The sequence below is a fragment of the Orycteropus afer genome, unplaced genomic scaffold (assembly GCF_000298275.1).
Source record: "Orycteropus afer afer isolate SDZICR_OR568_19922 unplaced genomic scaffold, OryAfe1.0 scaffold00166, whole genome shotgun sequence".
In the NCBI taxonomy this organism is placed as follows: domain Eukaryota; kingdom Metazoa; phylum Chordata; class Mammalia; order Tubulidentata; family Orycteropodidae; genus Orycteropus; species Orycteropus afer.
This window is the reverse complement of record NW_006921753.1, coordinates 3,253,895-3,276,994: the sequence shown is the minus strand read 5'-3', so window position 1 is coordinate 3,276,994 and position 23,100 is coordinate 3,253,895. Positions and strand designations below refer to the sequence as shown.

The following is a 23,100-nucleotide window of genomic DNA, read 5'->3' as shown; positions in this document are numbered from 1 at the left end:
TAGCCCTTATTGATTTGCTTTCTCTAAAATGATTTTAAAACTATGATAAAAATAATCTTTTCTCTCTATAAGGACCATGTAATAGAACAAAAAAGTACTCATTTCCAAAGAGTATCCTTGCATAGCATTTTAGTCATCTCTTAATAAATACCAGAGGGCCCTTTGTTTTCATTCCATTAGGTCTTCAGAATAAAACTAACAGCTTGAAATCTCAGTATTGATTATTCTGATCCTTAGGCTGATCTAAGTGTTGGTATCACAGCATACCAGAAGTTCTAGTTGCCATAGTAGGGCATAACTTAAGGTTTCATCAGAAATGCCTAGTCATTTGGGTACTTGAGGGCTTTTTTATAGTGTCTATAGACCCCTCTGAAGAAGTCCTTTGGGCTTTATTTTGGCCAACACCCAGTTTTCCCTCTCAATCCAAGAGTGACCCATTTTCTGACCTTGGATAAAACACAGCTTCTCAGCTCAGCTTCCAGCACAGTACTGCTCATAGTTGCAGTGGAGCTTAAAGAGCTTTGTTACTGTGGGAGAAAAGATTCTGTTGAAGCCTTAATATTCAATTGATGGCAAGAGTGAGCAGTAACGAATGTTAGCTGATTTCACTTTGACGGGCACAGAATTTTCTCTGTGTCCCTTCGCTGGAGAGAATAGAGTGATCCTCTCGTGATGGATTTCTCTTTTGTTACAGATGACAAACCAAAGGAACAACTGCAGAGGAGTCTCCCTAAAGCAACTGACACAGACTGCAATGATGAATGCTCACACAATGCCGACGCGGTGGAGACGCGGAGCAGTACTCCAGACATGCCTGCCGTGTCTGCATTCTTTAGCCTTGCTGCACTGGCGGAGGTGGCAGCCATGGAAAATGTGCACAGGTTAGTGATGGAAAAACTTGCCCTGCCAGGGTCCTGGCCACTCTGATTAACTTCACCCTCTTCCATGGCATATGGATGGAGAAGGTAACATGGAAGCCCAAGTCATCCTTTCTAATAGAATTTCTGACATTTTTGACTACGCACTTAGGTTCATGGGACTTGGTTCAAAAACACATTTGTTTATGTGAGGTGTTAGGAAAGTGTATGTGATAGTTAGTAGTGTGGGAAAATATAAGAAAATATAGGCAGCTGAATATTTTACATTGAATATATCATGCTGTGGCTAAACTTTATTTCCATAAACAGCCTCAGAGAACAGACAGGAGTCAGATCTCAGACCTAGGTTTTAGTCCTAGTTCTGCAATTTATAAACTGAAAGGTCCCTGGGTGGCACAGATGGTCTGAGCTCATCTGATAGCCTAAAGGTCGCCATTTGGAACCTACCCAGGGCTACCACAAGAGATCCAGGCCTGACTATCAGTTTCCGTAAAGATTACAGCCAACCTGACTAACATATCAATGAAATGTCTCCAAATGAACACATAAACAAATGTTGTTGTTGTTGTTATGTGCCATCAAGTCGGACCCGACTCATGGCAACCCCTCCTTGGGTTTCTGAAGCAGTATCACTACGGAAGTAGACTGCCCAACCTTCCTTCCAAGGAGTGGCTGGTGGGTTTGAACCACCAGCCTTCTGGTTAGCAGTCAAGTGCCTTAGGCATTAGATCTTGAGCAAGATCATTAACCTTTCTTCCCTGACTTTTTTCTTCTGTAACATGGGAGTAAGTGGTCTTCTCAATAGACTTAATATATGAACTAGGTAGCAAGTGCTCACTTAGTCCAGTGCTAGCTCATGGTGAACACTCAACTAAGGATGGTGTTGGTGAAGAGCATCTTGGCATCTGATGGATGGTAGGCAGAAGGCCTAGAATTATCTCCAACTCCAGTCCACTATACGAAGTAATTTATTTCTGTGGACCTGTTCTCTCATCTTACTTTAGGCATAATGATATCCTCAAAGAATCATGACATTATAAGGTTCAAACAAAATCACAGACATGAAAGCCCTTTGAATTTGGTGAAGGCCCATAGAAAGTATATTAAGTTCTCAGTGTTAATTGGGTGTTGTGCTGCTTAATAAGAAGATAAAAATCTTTTTTGTATATCTACGTGTTTTATATTTTCACTCAAAGTGGCTTTTCCATAGAATAGCTACTTCCTTTCACATAGAACCTACCTGCTGGGCCTCATCCTCCTTTCCACATCCAGCTGTAGGAGGCACTGACATACGCTTTGTTTGCTTCTTGTTCTTTACCTGTCACATTTCAGTTCTAATGCTTCCTCACAGGTAGCCTCTAGATATTTCCAAGAAGTTGAATTCCTTTGCATATGTACACTGCAAGTTCCTAACAGCAAGTGAATGCTGACAGGCATCGTTAAAGTCTCTGAGAGAGATAACGAACACATAAGACACTTCTCCGGCACTCAAGGAGTTTTACAGTCCAGTACAGAGGACAAACTAATACACATACAAAGAGAAATTTAAAATATATGCCTGAGTACAAAAGTTGAAGTAGCATCATAATTCAGGGCTCAGAAAAGGCTTCCACATGCTACCCTTGCTGCTTTTAAACCCTTCTCTTCTAAACATAACTGTAGTCACAATATTGCCCTGTTAGCCCACCTTCCATGACTCCCATTCTCCAGCACCAGAAAGCCTCATCTTAACTTTGTGCTCTTATGTCTCCTCAACCTTCCACACTCCTGCTCTGCATTCACATAGAATGACTTTCCAGATAAGCTAGCCTCTTGCCTTCATACCAGGCTTCGAACTGGTTCATTCCTGTTTGACTCCCTGCTGAGAATTTGCCTTTCCACCCCAGATGTACTGAATCAGAATAGAATCAGAATCTACATTTTAACAAAGTCCTCAGCCCTAGTCCTTTCTCCTCCTCCTCATTCTTCTTCTTGATGGCCCGGGCTCCCTTTCCCTGTGGTTGCTGCACTCTGTTTGTGTACTTCTATTAGAAAAGCTCCACTTTGAGTTGTAGTTACTTATTCATATTTTGTGTCTCCTCCCATTGTACTTTGAGTGTCTCAAAAACAAAGCTCTGGTTTTATTTTTCATGCTCTTGTCCCCCGACACTCTCCCTTAGTTCCTGTTACATCTGTGGGTGAGTGAACAAATGAATGTGTGAATGAATAAATGAGGTAGTTCTTGAAGTATGGTGCTTAAGATAGGTAGCAGCAGGTGTAGGAAATATGGTGTGAGTAAAGGTTCTTTTTTAACTTCTGCTAAAGGGATAGGGAGGCTGCATCTTCCTATCTCCTCTAACTCCACTAAAGGAAGACAGAAATACTATCAGCAGCCCAAGGCCTATAATCTGTGAGGCCAGACATGGTGCCTCGCTCCAGCCCTTCACCAACCCTGACAACCAGCCATCCCTCCCACAGCACTCACTAACTCTCTGCTGGACTCAACAATTCATTGCAATGACCATGGAGAACTCATAGACGCCACTCACAGATTATGGGGTTCATTAGGGAAGCAATAGGCTACAACTCAAATTTAGGAACACTCAGGATTCAGTTCTTCAGTCAGGACAGTCTCCCCTCTGCCATGCCCTTAGACATGCCTCTGTGGCCCTTGGCCTTTCGGCCTGGCCCCTGCTGCTTTGTCTCATGCCTCTTGGTTCCACTGCTGCCATCTTTCAGCCAGGCATCTCTCTTTCAGTACCGGGTCGGTCTCTCAGCCACGGATTGGCTTCTCAGCCATGGGTAGGTCTCTCAGCCACAGGTCGGTCTCTCAGCTAGGCATCTCTCTCAGCCAGCAGTGAGAGCTATTCCTCCTCTCTGCCTATAGGAGGGCTCACTTGAAGCCTGGCAGAGTAGCAAAACTAACCAATCCCAACAACAGAATTAACCCAGGTGGATAATAATCAGGTGCTACTTAGTTTCTAATGGCAGATTCCACCATGGACTTTACAAAGACCATGGCTAGAAAAACCATACTGTGTAATTTACTGCACTGCACCTTTGCATTAGAAAGAACAATATTGGGTATTAGAATTTATTATCAATCTAACAAATGATTTATATTCTTAATATAAAGAAAGATAGATCACCCTAGGGAGTCTTAGTTCTGACTTTAACCTTTACCTGTTAAACCAGACCTACCAGCCAGTCTGTACCTATAGACTTAATGTAATTGTACCGGGCTTAGTTCTGGTAGCATAGCGCCTAAGGTATTTGACTGCTAACCAGGAGGCTGGTAGTTCAAACCCACCAGCCATTCCTCAGAAGGAAGATTGGGCAACCTACTTCTTTCTCAGTAGTGATACTGCCTCGGAAACCCAAGGAGGGGTCGCTATGAGTCGGATTAGACTCAACAGCAGTGAGTTGTTTTGTTTTTATAGAGTCATTATGAGGCAACTTGGGTTTGATTTTTGGTCTTAGGCATCACCTAGATTTATACTTTAGAAGGTGGCCAGTGAGGTTTGAGTTGGAAATATCACATTTGCCCTCTTGCCACTAAATTAGGTTCAGAAACCTAACACAGAAAAGGCAGTTATGCAAAATGCAGGAAATAGAGAATTGGAACAAACCTTTGTTGAGAGCATGGTATTTATTATTCACTTTTCTCTCCCTCTTCCTGTGTCCTTTTTAAATATTTATTAAAATTCTTCTTACTTTTGTAATATTACTAGATGTTTGGTCTTAAAAGTTAAAAAAAAGCATTTTAATGTCTTCTGTCTTGAACAAAGAGCTGAACACACTGAACAGTTGGCACTTAACAGCATCTACACATGGATAAACAGATTAATCCAGAGGTTTGATTCTAACACATGTTTTGTTTTTCTATAATCTTAATATCTTAGGCTGGCAAGTGATCCTCAGATTCTGAAACCCCCAAGCATTGTAATTTTATTTACATGATTTTTTTTTTTTTTATGTGCACTTAAAGAAACTTGTTATAGGCATGGAGCAAATATTACTTGAATCTTGCATTATCTCCTTTTGTTCAACTTAGTCTAAAGAAAATACTATATTTAAAGAAATACTATATTACAAGGTTGCCCCAGTGAAAACATTGCTGCTACTGCTGCTTTACAGAGCTTCAGTACAGTGCTGTGTACCACAGACAGTTGTAGGACAGAGGAGTGAGTGATCCTTGTCTAGGCTTTGTAGGTTTGTTATCCAATGTCAAAGAGTTGTCCAGTTTTGTCTTTTGAGAATACAAAGTTCTATTGAAATTACCAAGAATTTTGAACAGTTTTCTCATAACCATGAAGTGAATCTTATTTTTTTCTACTGATTATGCAAAATCTGAATGAAAACTCAGCTTTATTTGGCATGGCTCAAATTCAAATTATGGAAATTTCCATGAATTTTCTAGTCTTGTCTGGCATTCTCCCTTCATGTCTGTTGATTTTGACCCATGTAGACTAGATTTGTTGACAGTCTAAAATCTAGAGTCAGTACTCACCTTCTTTCCCTGTATACACTGTTTTGGTTACCTAGTGCCACTCTGACAGGAATATACCACAAATGGGATGGCTTGAGCAAATAAGAATTTATTCTCTAACAGTTTGGAAGCTTTAAGTCCAAGTTCAAAGTGCCAGGCTTTAGGGGCTGGGTGAAAGCCCCTCAACTTTGGGCTGCAGCTCTGCCTCTTGCTCCTGGCCCACTGAAGCTAGAGTCTTTTCTTCATTCAGACAGCTAATGGCTGCTGAGACTGACAAGCCCAAAGTTGACAAGTAAAAAGGCACAGTCCCGATATCACCAAACCACACGGCAGGCCATTAATTCAAGTCCCAAAGTCAACAGAGCATGGTAGGCTGCTAAACAATGAATGACTCGGCTGCATGCAGGGTTCAGGTGTGCCATAAGCTAGAGACCATTCCCCAAGGCTTCTGCTAATATACAGGAAGCAGGCCACACCCCTAAGGCAGCTACTCAGCTGCTCACAGTAGATTGCACCATGGGGTGGATTGCCCATCTCTTCATGAGGAATACTACATCCAACTGCCCAGCCACTCAACCAGGCCCATCCACATTGACAAAAACTGAACTACCACATACACCCTCTGCATATGCCTGTGAGACTTTTTTTTAGTTAGGAGGGTTCATTGTTTGTTCATTCATTGTTTTCTTTTCATTCGGGTGTTTTTTTGTTTTTTTTCTTCAGCATTCCAGTCCATCTCCTTTCTTCAGGGACCATAGCTTTGATTGGCCTTAAGTCTTAAATTGGGTTTATTATTATATGTCTTATGAAATCATCCTTAAGATTATCAATTATTATAGGAGAGTTTTATCCTTGGGCAAGACTAGGAAAGGGACATATCATTTGAATATCAGTGGATCCAGAAAAAGACAGTGGCTCAGAAACCACAGCCTTTGATTGGAAGTGGTCTGTTTCATAGAGCATGATCCCAAATATGTTGCTGCTTCAGGTTTCAGCTCTACAGAATAGAGATGGGGTTGGTACAAAGAATATCTGTGGAGTTGCATGAGGGCAATTGAGATAAAAATCTTGTTTGTTTTTTTTTTTAAAAAAAAGGTCTGCTAGATGGTGCCTGGCTGCCACTGTCAACCACTCAGAGGAGGGGGATCTATGCAGGAGATCCTGGATAGAGTGGGAGAACAATGTGTAACAGAATTCAAAATCATAAAAAAAAAAAAAAAAAGGCACCAGCTCTGCTGGTCTGATAGAGCCTGGTGAAACCCCTGAGACTATGGCCCCTAGCCACCCTTCAGGTCTGGAATTGAACTCACTCCTGTGGCTTCCAGCCAAACAAAAGACAGGCATATAAGCTAAACATTTATATTAGGCAGATAAACTCCTTGGTGAGCTCAATCATGGAAGAATAGAAGGGCTGTGTATGTACAGGGGACAGCTCAGAGGGGCAGGAGTCCATGGAGGGAAGGACATAGGAAGGAGGTGGATATGGGGAGGAAGTGGGAAGAGAGCTGTTGCATCGTGGGAGATTGCAGTCAATGTCATGAGACAAAAAGTGTATGTGAACTGCTGTATAGAAGATGAATTTGCTCTGTAAACTTTCACCCAAATCACGATAAAGTTAAAAAAAAAAAAGTTCAAAAGATTGTAACAGTTTTAAATGGCATAAGTGACAACAAAATAGTAGAAACTGTTAAACAAGATATTGAAAGCTTTTATTTATTATCCCTCATGTTCTCCTAACTCTGATAACATAACTATGAATAAATGATTTTCTTTTTTTTCTTCCTCTCATTGTACAGAGGTCAGAGAGCAACTCCACTCACCCATGACGGACAGCCAAAAGAAATGCCACAAGCTCCTGTACTTATTTCCTGCGCTGACCAGTGAAGCGCCCTTTCATTGTAAAACATTGTGCTTTACCTACTACCCTAGCCTTGTCTTTACCGAGGGATGCTAGCGAGTCCATGTGGTGGAAAATATAGACTGCTAACAAGTGCTTTTGCCCTACACGGCCCAGATTCACTTGAAGCAGAAGTTAGCGTCCTGGGCCAGTTTGTTCTTTCAGAACCCAGAATCTTTGGGGTGGTGTTATTTGTCTGATAATGAGCAGAAACGAAATGATCCTGGAGCTTTGCTTTCTATTGAAGGCTTTTAACAGTAATAGGCAGTAACTTGGTGAAAGACTGCCTTTACTGTAACTCATCCAGCATCTCTTTTACCAACCAGAGAGTATGAAACTAGTTTCGTATATGACCTAGTTATTCTTTCAAAACAAAACAAAAAAACAAAAACTGACGCACTGCACTAGTTATTATTAGATATTCTTAGTCTTTTTTGTACATGGAGATTTAAGTTCTAAGATGGTTTATATAATAGGTTATACCTACATTTATATTGTAGAATAAATATTAAAAAAAAAAAAAAAAAAAAGAAGGCCTGTTCCAGAGACTCCCAAGCACCCTGGACAGGCAGGTGTACCATTGTTAGTGGTGTATGCTCGGCCTTGTGGTCCATATATTCTGCACTTTTATATTTGCCACCAGAGTGGTAGTTTGCTGGCAAAACAAAAAAAGAGAAAAAAATTACAATTCTTACAAGCTGAATTTTTTTCTTAGCTTTGAGTGACCAAGAAGAATTTACTTGGGACAAATAGTGGCAGATATTTTCCCAGACAGGGGTAGAGTCCTGCAGGTAACAAATTACTGATGTTTTCATGCCTTGAGGATTCTTTTATTTTTACACAGGGGTCTAAGTGACCAAGGGATTGTTCATACAAACAGACAAACAAAAAAAAAAAAAAAAAAGACAAAGATATTACTCAAAAGTGACCTTAGTATTACTTCACTATTCTGAACACATTGAAGACATTCACTTCATGTGGACTTTGCGATACAGACCTTTTCCATCCATCACAGACAGACTGGAGGGGTTGCAATTGCTATGCACAGCCTAATTGGCACTGTGGTGTTTAGAGCCATTTCGAGTTTGTGTTGCTTAGGGAGGTGTATTGAGTGCATGGTTAGGGAGGAAGCCTACCCAGAGTGGGACTCTCAGTCATAGATCCACCTGCGAGCTTCTGTTTCCTTTTTGTGTTTTGTTGCTTTTGAACATAAAACCAACCACACATATGCCAGTGCCAAGTGGATTACTGGCTTAGAACATTCAACATATTGACTCAACCACCTGATGTTCAAAATGTCTTGTCTCCTAGCAACAGATGCAAAGTGATACATCAAAATTAGTCTGAGGCTTCAGATTTTACAGGGTATTTGTTCCATAGCACAAAGTATTTCCCTACTCTTGCATCACAGCACAAACTACCAAATTCTAATTATTAGATTCCAGCAATAATTTTTATTGGTTTTCAAACTGGTGGAATTTTGATAGTGTTAGTTTGAGTTTGAAGCTTTTGAATTAGATCTCTGAATGGTGACAGTTTACATGGTTTTATCTAGCTTTCTTATTTATACTTGACTGAATTGTAATGATTATTTCTTTTCTAATCGTAATCTGACCTAATAGCCATACAAAAAAAAAAACCTATTAATATTGACTAGGTATAGCTTTTCATGGTTGTAGATATTACTTCAGTTTTGGTGATGGGAAATGTGTACAACATACTAACAGGATTGAAAACAGAAAAAAAAACCAGAAGTGTCTTTTTATTTTTTTTTTTCAAAGCAGGTAAAGAGGGCAGCAGAGTGTTCGAATGGTATACTCAAAAATGCACATTCATTGTGGGGATGGAGGAAGAGGGAATTTTGTAAAAGGTTAGTCAGACATTAAAATTTAACCCCATTCGCATAGAAATAAATCAGGTGAGCAGCCCCATCACAGATTTTGAGCATGAAATTTTTACTATGATGCTGTTTTATTAACATTTTCTAAATTTCCAGACAAAAAGTAAACAACTGAAAATGGCTGGGTCCCAATGTGGGTGGCTGTTGGAGTTTTTGGACCACTTGCTAGCAGTGATTTAAAATTTGTAATTAGCCTAAAATCCAAAAACACACATATACACACACATAAAAAAATGTATGGTGCAGAACATGCATCTTGACAATGGTACTAACTTGTTACTCTATAGAACACATTAGAATAGATCTATTTTTGCCAGAGCACCCTTCTTCAGTCCTCTGATGACATTTCACTAGAGTTCCTTAAGAGATTGCTGTATATTCATGGGACCTTTTTTTAAAAAGACGCAAAACAAAAGATTACTTTTTTCTAATCTTAATGTGATTAATATCTTACTTGATCTGCTTTTCCTAAACCTCAGTGGCTTTCCCTTAGGCAGGGGTGTGGGTGGGAGGGCGACCTACTGAATATGACTTTTCAGATACTTAAAAAAAAAACACCTTTTTGTAGAAATGCTTAATTTTTAAGCGGTTAGGCACTGAGAGTAGCAGAAATCCTGCAAAGCTTTATAGACCTTTAGACACTCGCCTTGTCGTTTTATCTGAGTGAAGTCTTGATTTCAGTAATAGTGCTTCTCTTACCCTTGAGTCTGTTGCAGCAGGGTGTTGGTATTTTCAGGTAACAAAATTTGTTAGCACAAATATTTCAGACCAACATGTAGTGCTTCCCCCCCACCAGTTGTCATTTTCTTTCTTTCTTTTTTTTTTTAAATTTTGGAAAGTCATAATGCTATGGTGTATACTTTAATCTGCCAGCAAACACCATCTACACTAACATTTGTCCCACAAGCACCCTCAAGAGAAAAAATTGTTGCACCTTATGTATATCTCAAGCAAACCAAAATATGATGCTTTTCTGCTTTGTTTTATTCTAAATTGTTGTATCATATCTTTCTGAAACCATTCTGAATTTAGTTGAAATTATCAATATTTATGCTTTTAACCTTAATTTCTGGATTCAAACCTGTATATAAATCTTTTGAAACAAACTGTCCTATCCTTTCTCTGTGATGCTGGAATTAGATGATTTAGTCTCAAATGGAGATGCAATACTGTTCCAGTTTTCTTTAGCTTTTTATTTATTTAGTTATTCTGAGTATTTCCTATGTACTTTTGAAGTGTGTAGAGTATATTATAGTAACTGAAGCTTCAGCTCTAAGAAGCAGAGTGAAAGAAGAATTACTGTAAGACGTCTTTTAAGTTTTTATTTGTTTGGGTACTGTATATGAGATTGGGATAAAGGAAAAATGTCCCACAGCCACATTGGGAATACAGCTTCTTGCCCCAAAATTAGGTGGTTCCCCCACACACAGATTTCAGATCAAAACTGTTAACTTTGGTAAAACCCTTTTTAAAGACTAAATCATACTATTGTAATTCTAACAGCCTTTACCCCACAAATGTGCTCTGACTTGAGAAATATATTTATTTAATTCTGCCCTATGAGCTTTCTACCAATGCCATGTCCCAAAGCCATGCTGAAATAATTCCCAAGTTATCACTGTTATTCTTGTTCCTGCCATTTAATGTGGTTAGGGGGGAAAGGTGATGGAACACTATGAACAAAAAAGAGCATCTGAACTGGTCTGGTATTTAGAATCTAATATGTTCAGTCCCCATCATTTTCTTCTTAAATCAGATGTTACTCTGCCTAAGTCAGAAGATGTCCTTTGCGCTCTGCCGTCTTTGGCTCAGTGACGGAAATGTTTGCACCTATGTAAAATCTTGAGCAAATTACAAATTGCTACAGGAGTAAGCTGAAAACAGAATGACATGTTTTTGTTTGTAGGGTGGGGGTAGGGAATACCAAATAGCTCTGTTACAAGTTTGGCATTAATGTGAAGCAGTGGGACCATGCTGCCTGTTGAAACTACTGTATGAATCCTAAGTGTTCTGAAGACCAGCAGCGGAGACTGGAGGCCACATCAGTACAGCAGAGGAGACGTGTCATCTTTCATCGGGAAGAGGAAGGGACACGTGGGTGACCTGGAGACATGTGTAAAGGGAAAGTTGGGGTGTACATGAAGCTGTTGCAGTGGGTCACCTTTGATTGCACTGCTCCACAGAGCCCTCATATAAGGCCAATCCTAATGGGCTACCTCGGCTTTGAAATTAATTTCAGTAAGTCCTGTTTCAAAGGTTTGTCTTTTTTTTTTTCTGCTTCTACCTTCAGTGCCACTATTTTCCACTGCAGTGTTTTGACTTCACAAACTGCCTTCTCCAGAGAGAACAATGTATTGCTAAAAAATGGTCAGCAGAAGCAAATGCTATTACTACATTTGACCTATAAAGTATTCAGAGTGACTGCTATGTGGAAATTAAAATTTAACTCCCCTTCCAGATGACCTTGTTTTGCACCTTAGTAAAAGTGTACTAGTTGTTTGTTAATTAGATGTTTCTTTCATTATACAAGCATTCCCAAAGAATTGGATTTGGATTGTTTTTGTATGAGTTTGGGGATTTTTTGAAAAAAAAAAAAAAAAAAGACTGAATAACATCGTACTTCTTAAAAATGATGCAGTTGTTCAGTTCATCTTACCAGATACGTCTGGTGAAGTATTCAGGGTTTGATGGACTGCTTTGCTTTAGCGCAGAAACAATAGCTAAGCTGCTATATTCCATGTTAAATGATTTTTGTCCTTTTCACTGAGGACATTATTTCCTTACATTTTGGAACAGAGAAGCAACAAAAGAGTGAATAACAAGACAAATAGATTTGATTCCTCTTGGACACCCACATCTGTCTGTGCTCCCTTCAAAAATACACATTTTCTTTTAAAAAAAAATTGTATTTTCTCTTCTGGCCAAATTTTATGAGAGGAAATCTTTTCTTTTTTTTTTGTGAGGAAATTTTGTACGTAAAAGTTCTATGACCAAAAGTTCTATGACCACTTTTTTGATCTTGCCCTCAAATTGATTTTTATGCACAGAATTAGTTTGTGTGAACATTACTACTCCTTCCAAAGACTTAATAACTCGGGCCAGAACTAGTTACTGAGTAACAAGGACCTAATTCAATGCCTCTGAGCCCTCCCACTCACAAGGCAAATCTTACCTCACAAGCTCTCACCTAAGTCACTCAGCACGCGTTTCATGAACTAACACTGATCTTGCTTTGCGGCCCACCAGAAGGGCAGGCTCATGTCCACTGACACTCAGGTTAGTGCCTCGGGCTCTAAGAGGGGCGGGACTGAGGGTAAGAAAGAAATGACCTGGAGCTCAGCAGCTTGCTCAGCAAATGTTCAGCAGCATTTTTCTCATTTCATTAGCACTAAACAAGTCTCTTGCTCTCAGGAATTCGTCAAATAAATAAAACCACCTGAGATTCCACATACAAGATTATGAACTTTTCTCATAGGTTTGAATTGCTTACATACACATCACGAACTAACCACAGCTTCATTTGACCACTAGGTCTTAAGTCTGTTGATAGTTTCAGCATGATGGAATCGCTTTTTTTTTTTCCTTCTTTTTTGTCATTTCAGAAATTGGCTTGGTTCTCTTTAGAGTTGGTGTAAACATGCCATGTAATAAATGATTTCCACTTAATGGTACAACAGAATTATTGCTTTCTTAGATGTATGTGTAGTAAAAGTCAATATACACATTTATATAATTTCTTTCTTCACAATCTTATACCTAATTTGATATTTCTAAAAATTGCACATGTAAATCATGTGTATAACATGCTAAAGTACTTTAACTGTGATCTTAAAACTGAATAAAAATATTTAATAAAAATTTGAAATATTTTAAAGATATTATTCAAATATAGTTCTTTATGTTCACACTACCAGTCATAGAATATGTGCCAACAATATACCCTATCTACTAAAAACAGATGGAAAATGCTTTAATTAAACTAAGATTTCTGTCATTTCTGAACATCATATGATGGTCTCTCCCTAAACTGTTTGCCTGAGATTTTACCATTGTCTGAGTATCTTAGGTTGCTTTTCCCTCACAACTTAATAAACCTACATTCCCTAAGTATGGAGCAGAGGTCAGCTTATCCAAGAAGAAAGGTGGCTTCACTCTGCTCCTGGAGACAAAAGCCTTGGGTCACTTCTGAGTGACCCGAATATATCATCTTTCCCAGAACTATAACAAACTATGGAAGTGATATCTTTAAAACACTAAAAAGTATAAATTCAAACCTCAGATTTCCTGAATACAATGTTTCTAAACCTTAGATGTGTTATTTTCTGCTTTGGAACCAGTCATAGCGAGAGAGTAATTATCAAACAGGCTTTGCAATCAGACTTGTCTTCAAATTCTGGCTCCACTCATTTACTTTTAAACCTCCCTGAACCATAGGTTATTTATGTCAATAATGGTGTTGATAATACTCCTCATGCCATCTTTGTGAGAATAAAAAGAATATATGAAAATGTTGGCATGATGCCTGTCACATTGTAAGTGCTCATTAAATGGCAATTACTGATTCTTATTTCAACTAAGGATGGCATGTTTCTTGGAGCATATTCAAAAGGGCTGTTGAGTATAACTCCCTGATCCTCTTCAAAATCATCCTGTAAGGGCATGATACATTCAAGGAATTTGATGGTGTCGAAAGAACAGGTTAAATTCACATCAGTGAATGCATGCATTTATATGTAGCATTATGTCAGACTTTTCTATAAAATTAGTCTGCCCAATGGATTATGCTTTCCAGTGCTCCCCACACTTTCTTTCAAATACTGAGAATAAAATATGTTGGGGTGGGGGCCCATGCCCAAGATTATAAATTGTTAGAAACTGCAGGAAGTCTTAATATGTAAAGGTGGCAATAGCCATATTCATATTTTTATGGCCCTACAAGTACAACTAAGTCTGTCCTTTTGGGTAGAACATAAAATGAAAGTCTCTTGCGAGGGAAAATTAGCTGGTTTTATCAACAGTGAGTGCACTAAGAGTAGTATTGCTCAGTCCACCCCATGTGTACTAAAAGGCTTTTATGCTTTACATCCCAGAGAAGAAAAAACTACTCATAATTTATCAGAAACCTCTTCAGTTATGGGAAATTTTAGATACATGTAAAAACAGGCTAGTATCTTGAACCCCACGTGCCCATCACCCAGTTAAAACTATTAGATTTTTCCAATTCCTGTTTCATCTCTGTCCCACCTCTTTACCTCCAGTCTGTTCCCAAGCCAGATTTCTTTAAGCATATTTCAGACATGATCTGTATATATTTCAGATACAGCCTTTTAAAACAAATCTCTTGATACACAGGTTCATCTCATGATTCCAAAAATATGTTTGTCCCCTGTCCAAAGCAAAATGAACCATGAGCCAGAAACACAATAGTGCTGGGATGAAGGTCATCTGGAATTAGTGAACACTTCTGGTCGGATATAAATTTACCTTTTTGAGCCACAGCTTTTTACAGAGATTATAACTTACTATTCAAAGCCTTATTACAAAAGAAATTTCTTTGGTCTTGTTTTCAAAGATCTTTCCTTTTTTTCTAGATTTAATATCTCTAAAGGCCCAAAACTAAAACTTTTACATGTTTGTGCTAACAGTATGTCCTTTACATTTGCCCCCCAAACCTGGTCCCATTGGAGTCTCCAGACTTCCAAGAATGAAATCCATTGTACACGAGGGGACTAGGAACAAAATTTTACATGCCTACTGGAAGGCATATTGCCCAAGGTAAAATAATCTGAAATCCTACATCAACAGACCAGCAATTGAAGCAGAAATGAAATCCCTTGTTTGTTACATGCCATTGAGTCAGCCCTGACTCATAACCATCAAACCCCTCCTTGGGTTTCCGAGGCAGTATCACTACAGAAGTAGATTGCCCAACCTTCCTTCCGAGGAAAGAAAATAATTACTAGGTTAGGATTCATCCCATTTGGAGATGCCTTACCTTGGGGAATTTACATAAAGTCATTTTGTCACAAGATTTTGGACTGGAGATTCAGAAGAAAATGTGAGGATTGAAAGTTACTTGAGGAATGAGGGTGAACGGGAAAGTTCATGTAAATAGGTCTGTAAAGATTGCTGTTTAGTGTTAAATTTAGATGTCAAAACGGCTTCAACGCCAGCGTGAACGTATTTCTAAAAAATATGCCCAAGTATATTTTTTCCCGATCTTTTCTATTACTGAGCATCAATGTGCTTATGAAAGGCAAATAAATAAAATCCATCTCCCAAAAATAAATATACTATCATAAGCACTGAACATAATATACAAACAATAGAAATAGGACTCTAGATATGGAAAGTAATAATTGCCATATAATGTGAAGAATGGATTGAAAATATTAAAAAAGCAGTATTGATAGAATTTTAAAAAACATTTTCCTTTGAATTTGAGATAGAATCTTTGATATCAGAAAAATTTAGAAGATATTTTATAAGATAATCTTAAAGTTTCACTTCTCCCATACTACTTGGTAGCATATTTTGAATGTATATATGAAAGAGCAATATTCTGCAAGTAAGCCCTAGAATATGAAGTAACTCACTGATGACAACCTCACCTCTTATAGAAGCAGATAAACAAAAACTATTGTTTTTTATTTGAATGGTCAAACTGGTACGTACAGTGGAATACCAACAAAAACAATGAATTTGCAAAACAGCATGCATGAACCTAGGGGATGTTATGCTGATTGACATTAGTCAATCACTAAAGGACAAATGTTATATGAGACCATTGTAAAAAGTCAAGAAAAGGGTTTCACAGAAAAAGAAATCTACTTTGATGGTAATCAGGGTTGGGGAAGGAAGGGAGGAAACCACTGGCTAGAAGGTGGTGGTGGCGGTTGTTATGTGCTGTCAAGTTGGACCTGACTCATAGCAACCCCTCCTTGGGTTTCTGAGGCAGTATCACTACGGAAGTAGATTGCCCCATCTTCCTTCTGAGGAGTGGCTGGTGGATCTAGAAGGTAGATACATAGTAATCTAGGTGAAAGGGAAGGCAAGAAAAAAGCATACAAACAATGCTTCGTTCCACTGCTCTCTTGAAATCCATGAAAATTATTCCAACTCATTTGCTTTGGCTTCAGAAGAGTTCTCTGTCACCCATAGCTCACGTCCATTAAATTGCTTTTATCGTGTTCCCATAGTAATAACCCATTCATTCAACAAATCTGCACTGGATGCCTACTCTGTGTAAGTACCAACAAGACATAGTCCTCTGGGGTTGTATAGTGAAGGTTAAGGACAATCTGAAATACAATACAGATGAAGTTGGGAATAGAAATCAAAGGCTTCCAGGAAGAAGTGACATGTTAGCTGAAAAGTGAAACATCTGCATTTTGGAGACAAAGGGAAAAAATACAGGTTAAGAGAAGCTATTTCTCTCAGAAAAGAAGGAGCTGCTAAATCAATGCCACAGATCACCAAAGTGTGACAACAAATGTGATGAAGTCTTTGGCAAAGATCTATGATGTACGGTCCACTTCCTTTATTGTGCCCTGCTGGAGCATGGAACATCAGTTTACAGGCTGAAGTCGACCATCCTGCACATCAGCTATAGCCTTGGCATGGTCACTGAGTACTACCTGAAAATGTAAGGTCAAGGACTACAGCTTAAGCATTTAGCCCTGCAGTTAGAAATAATTCTAGTGATCAAAGAAATTGCTGTCGTGTTGATTCTGACTCCTGGTGACCCCACATGTGTCAGAGTAGAACCTGTGTGTGCACCGTAGGGTTTCAGTGGCTGTGAGTGTTCGGTCTTTCTTCCAAAGGCCCTCTGGGTGGGCTCAAACCACAAATCTGATTGGCAACCAGGTTAAGTTAACCTCTTGTACCACCCAGGACTCCAGATAGTGTGACTGCCTGCCTCTTGCTTCTCCGTTAGCTGTACCTTTCTTTCCTCATTTTAGTCCCAGCTCTTGCATATTACCAAAAGGTAATTTTTTCATTGATTTTTTTTCTTCAGCAACAGAGCATCCCTAAAGCCTCCTCACCAAGGATCCCTGGTGGCGCAGTGGTGAAAGTGCTTGACTGCTAACCAGAAGGTTGTAGTTCCAACCCATCAAGTCAGCTGTGGCAGTCTGCTTCCATAAGGATTGTTGTTGTTAGGTGTCATGGACTTGGTTCTGACACATAGAGACCTCATTCATGTACAACAAACTACCGGGTCCTCCTCGCAATCACTGCTGCATTTGATCCCATTGTTGCAGCCACTGTCAGTCCATCTCATTGAGGGTCTTCCTCTTTTTTGCTCTCTACCAAGCATGATGTCTGTTCTAGTGCCTCTCTGACAGGAGTATACCCCAAATGGGATGGCCTTAACAAACAGGAGTGTATTCTCTCACAATTTGGAGGCTTTAAGTCCAAGTTCAAAGTGCCAGGCCCTAGGGGCTGGGTGAAAGCCCCTCGACCTTGGGCTTCAGCTCTGCCTATTGCTCCCAGCCCACTGAAGCTAGAGGCTATTCTTCAGTCAGACAGCTAATGGTTGCTGAGACTGACAAGCCCAAGGTTGACAAGTAAACAGGCACAGTCCTGATATTACCAAACCACATGGCAGGCCAGTAATTCAAGTCCATTATAAGTCCCAAGGTTGGCAGAGCATGGCAGGCTGCTGGACAAGAACAAGGCTACATGCAAGATTCAAGCATGCCATAAGCTAGAGACCATTCCCCAAGGCTTCTGCTTATGTACTGGAATCAGACCTCTTCCCTAAGGCTGCTACTCAGCTGCTCACAGTAGATTCCACCATGGAGTTGATTACCAGTCTCATCATGGGGAATACTACATCCAACTGCCCAGCCACTCAACCAAGCCCAGCCAAGTTGACACACAAACTGAACTACCACAATTCCACCCCTTGTCAAGTTGGCACCTGTACAGATCTTCAATGGGTGGTATCTGTACAGGTCTCCTCCACTGGGTGGCTACAATCCCCTAGTTCCTGAGTGGTGACCTCACCCCCTTGGCCTGGTGGGCCCCATTCCTCTCCCTCCTGGGTATGGCAGCCCTGCCCCCTCACTCTTGGGCAGTGGCTATGGCTCCATCCCACTGGCTCACATGAACGAGCAGCCCCACACTCCATGACCAAGTTCGTGAAGGTCTGCCTCTTTGAAACCTAGGGGGCTGTGGTCGTTCCACCCCCAAAAGGCCATGGTCCTACCCTTTCAGACTGAGGCAGCTCTGCTTCCATTTCCTTGGTCTCTCCCCTTCTGCTAATTAATGCCAAAGGCAATCCACTCCACAGGAAATCTTCCTGCCCTAAAAACACTCACCTTTCATGCTCTGTGGGCCAGCCAACCTGCTACTCCATTTTATGGTGGCCGCCTCTACCAATTAACTCCTGAAGGCAACCCACTCCGCCAGGAAGCCACCTATCCAGTGGCACCCAGCTTTCTCCTCCGTGGGCTGCTAAGCCTGTTGCTGTCTCATGCTGGTCTCTGGGCTCTGCTTCTGCCATCTCTCATGCCATATGCCAGGGCCTCTCTGCTAGGGTCTCAGGTCAATGATACATTCCACTCTTGTTTCCACATTTTAGGTATCTGTCAAAGCAGCACCCCACTCTCTGTTCCATATTCTATTCTTATTACCTAGTGCCACTTTGACAGAAGTATACCACAAATAGGATGGCCTTAACAAACAGGAGTTTATTCTCTCACAATTTGGAGGCTTTAAGTCTAAGTTCAAAGTGCAAGACTCTAGAGGCTGTTTGAAAGCCCCTTAACCTTGGGGTCCAGCTCTGCCTCCTGCTCCTGGCCCACTGAAGCTAGAGACATCTCTTCACTCAGACAGCCACTGGCTACTGAAGCTAACAAGCCAAGGTCAACAAATAAAATGGCACAGTCACAATGTTACCAAACTACACGGCAGGCCATTAATTCAAGTCCATTGTAAATCCCAAGTTTGGCAGAGCATGGCAGTCTACTGAACGATGACATGGCTACATGCAGGGTCCAAACGTGCCATAAGCTAGAGACCATTTCTGCTTATACACAGGAAGCAGAGCACATCCCAAAGGCAGCTACTCAGCTGCTCATGGTAGATTCCATCATGGAGTTGATTACCAGTCTCATCATGGGGACTACTGCATCCAGCGGCCTAGCCACTCAACCAGGCCCAGCCAAGTTGACACACAAACATAACTACTACAATGTTCCCTAAGAACTGGTCCCTCCTCATAACATGTCCAAACTACATGAGATGAAGTCTCACCATCCTTACAGCTAAGGAGCATTCTGGCTGTATTTCTTCTAAGACAGATTTGTTCATTCTTCTGGCAATCCTTGGTATGTTCAATATTCTGCAGTTCTGCTGTGTCCTATAGGGTTGCTATGAGTGAGAATAGACACAACAGCAATGGATATACCACTACACACACACACAAAGCTAGTTTAGATTTCCCTTCCTTTTGGTCAAGTGATTTTTCAGCCCTGCGAGAGAATAGCTGTAAGGTTTTTATGCCTCGATGGATGACAAAAAAGGTCCTGTGCTCCAGGAGGATTCCTGGAACAAAAAGCTGCTGTGAAGGATTCTCTTTGATGGCTACTACCACCATTTCAGGTTGGGTCTGAATTAGGCATGTCACTCATTGTAAGCCTTCCTTTGCTATTCTTCAGCCTTTGTAGAACTTTACTACAAGAAGTACCGCTTCTTATCTGGAACTCTGCTGAGATTACTTACCCTTTAAGACTATATGTCCTAAAGGTTCTTTAGGGTTCATATCTACTTTTAGTAGGAGCCCTGGTGATACAGTGGTTAAGTGGCTTGGCTGCTAGCAGTAAGGGTGGGGTTTGAACCCACCAGCCTCTTCATGGACGAAAGGATCACTGAGTTGGAATCGACTCAGTGGGAGTGAGTTTTTAACTCCAGAAACATCTGTTCTAGGAGGCAAGATCATCTCTTAGTTATGCAAACTGTAGTGTAATTTATGTACAGATTCAGAAAAGTTTTAAAAATCTAAAGGGCTCAATTTTAAGTTCATCAGCACCTGCCTGTAGACCCCAGTGACTGAATCTTTTAAATCTGTATTTGCCCAAAGGCTTTGTTTTGGATTCCCCTCCAAGCTCCTCCAAAGATCTGACTTTAAATGTACGGGTCACACATGGAACATTTACTGAGGTCTTACTGTATGCCAAGGCATCTCTGCGTGGCACAAACAATTAAGCACTCAGCTACTAACCCATAGGTTGAAAGTTTGAATCCACCCAGTACCCACCTTTGGAAGAAAGGCCTGTTGATCTACTTTCAAATGATCCTGTCCATTTAGAACCCTGTGGAGCAAAGTTCTCTGAAACAGATGGGTTCCCCGTGAATTGGAATTGACTCCACAGCAACTCTTTTTTGTTGGTGGTGGTTTGGGGGTTGTTTTCAGTACGTGCAGAGGACTGTGCAGAAGCAGCAGGTAAAGCAACTCTTCAAAAGTCTCCCCAAGTTGCCCTGATGTTGTTGTTGTTGTTGTTATGTGCCGTCGAGTCAGCCCTGACTCGTAGCGACCCCTCCTTGGGTTTCTGAGGCAGTATCACTACGTAAGTAGGATTGCCCAACTTTCCTTCCGAGGAGTGGCTGGTGGGTTTGAACCGCCAGCCTTCTGGTTAGCAGTCAAGTGCCTTAGCCACTATGCTACCAGAGTTGCCCTGATGTGATACCTAAAATTCCAACAGATGCAGTATTCTTGACTCTATTAAGTGTGCTGCAGTCCTCTCGAGGACTGTTGAAATTGGAATCAGACCAAGATTCTTTTTCTTCTGTATATGGGCATTTATCCATGCGAATTACTTTTTTGGGTTCCTCTTTCACTCCTACGCACACCTTCAATATTCCATATGCCTTCTTTTAAAAAACAAATGGTTTTCTGGTCTGGGTCTGCACTTTTCTCTTCCTTTTCTGAGTTGCTTTTGTGTGACATTCTAGCCTGCCACCACCACCACCTGCTCCTCAGCCAAAGATCTATTTTAAATAGAATCTGTCCCAGCTTTTGAACCTACTGCCAAAAGCAGCATCCGTAATTGGTGGTACCAAGATGAACTGAGTCATAAATTAGCTGATGAATAATGTTCCCTGGGGAATAGCAGGGCTTCACTTGCATTCAAAGGCAAGGCAGAGTCAACCAAGTGGCAAAATTCCACAGTAGGCAGGGCCCTGGGAGAAGCCCCAGTGGCCGAGCAGAGAACTATTTCTCCATGATGGTTTTACCTTTCTCCACTAGGAATCCTGTCAGAGCGCTGGCTGCCATCACAACTCTCCAATTCTTGGACATGGTTTCCAAAATGATACCACTACAGAAGAGCAACATGATTCACACTTCCCAATCTCTCTTATCTTTTTTTCCCCTCATCAGTTTTATTTTAAGGTTTAAATTTTGTGATTTGAATGTTAATCTCAACCAGTAACCAATTGCCATACAGTCGACTCTTATTCATGGCAACCCCACTAGTGTCAGACAAGACCTGTGCTTTGTAGGTTTTCAGTGGCTCATATTTTGGAGAGAAATCGCCAGGCCTTTCTTTCGAGGTGCATCTCTGTGGACAGGACTCACCAAACTTTAGGTTAATAGCTGAGCACTTTATCATTTGTGTAACCCAGAGGTTCCTAACCTCATAATATCTTTTCTTAAATCATTTACCATCTAAACTGGTAGCACAAGCACATAGTCTAGATTTAAAAATCAGGGAGAAGGATGATATATTTTCAGGTACTCAATGACCCTCTCTCATCACCAGTATACAAAATACTATCTAAGAATTTGACACTTCTCCACCTACTCCCTTTACCTGTTTCTTAACTAAAGCAAATATTTTAGAGCAGTTGTGTTGTATGTATTACACAAGATATTTAAACAATTATATGTACTTCAAATTCACTCAACAGCCTACTCCACCTTCTCTAAGTTAAAAAAAAAAAAAAAAAATTTCCCCCCTAACTGCCCATCAGCTGCAAGTTTCATGAACAACCTCTGCTACAGGGTTGTATAAACGTAAATATTTCATTTTTACGGATCCCCCTTTTTCTTTGATATCCATACCAGATAATTGTGACTCGATTTATAAATCACTTGAAGAGAGTGTATCTTCTCAACCTTCCTGCACTTCCTCTACCAGAGTTGGGGACCTGTTTCTCATGTACCATGAAAGGCTGGCTGGCTGGCTCCTGCCCAGATCAATCGACACACCATTGCCCTGCAACAAGGCCTCCAGGGACCCAGAGAGAAAGGCACTATTAGCCTGAGTTCATTTGTGCCTTCCACTTGGCTATGATTATCATCCAGAGAATATTCTCCTGAGATGGCTGAGACTGGGTCTATTTCAAATGACTTCGAAAGGACAATGCTCTCATCACATACTTGAAATTGCCGGCTGTGCGGAGGAAGAGAAGCGACATGCTGAAATGTGATAGTGAAGCATAACTATAAAATGGAAAGCAATTTTAATGTATTACTGGACAAAAACCATTAGCCCAATGAACATAAATAACCTTACTCAAGAAGGGCATTATTCCCAGATAACTTCCCCCTTACTTTGGAGGAAATTTCTCTCTTATTGAAAGGCCTTTGAATGTCATTAAAGGGGTTTGCAACTGAAACATGTTATCAAGGATTCAGATTTTTCCACTTTTGTAAACAACTCCATTGGAATTAGTGTGACATTTTTGCAAGCAAGGAAGCCAATAACAATGGTTATAACCAGAGCCAGGCAATTTTGCTTTCTGAAAGAAGAGTTGTCAACTTTTGATTATTTCTCTCACATTATCCTCAGCAGATGCTGCCAAATTCCTACTGACATCACCCACACCATTAACCACTCCATTAAATTCTTTGTACTGTTAATGTTGTCTTTATTTAATCTGATTCAGCAAGGGCACAAAGAAAGGAAACTTTAAATCTCCAAGCTGCCGGAAAGGTGTGAAGCTTAGA

At 40.4% G+C, this 23,100-nt stretch overlaps 1 protein-coding gene across 1 annotated transcript in view; it reads left to right on the top strand.

Annotated features, from left to right (window-relative positions):
* BBX (BBX high mobility group box domain containing) overlaps positions 1 to 7,230 on the top strand; it is a 124,935-nt gene extending 117,705 nt beyond the window's left edge. Inside the window, exons 14-15 of the mRNA XM_007946567.2 lie at positions 695 to 881; positions 7,143 to 7,230. Coding sequence (XP_007944758.1) covers positions 695 to 881; positions 7,143 to 7,230 — 275 coding nt within the window. The remainder of the gene's footprint in view (positions 1 to 694; positions 882 to 7,142) is intronic.
* Positions 7,231 to 23,100: the final 15,870 nt, after the last annotated feature.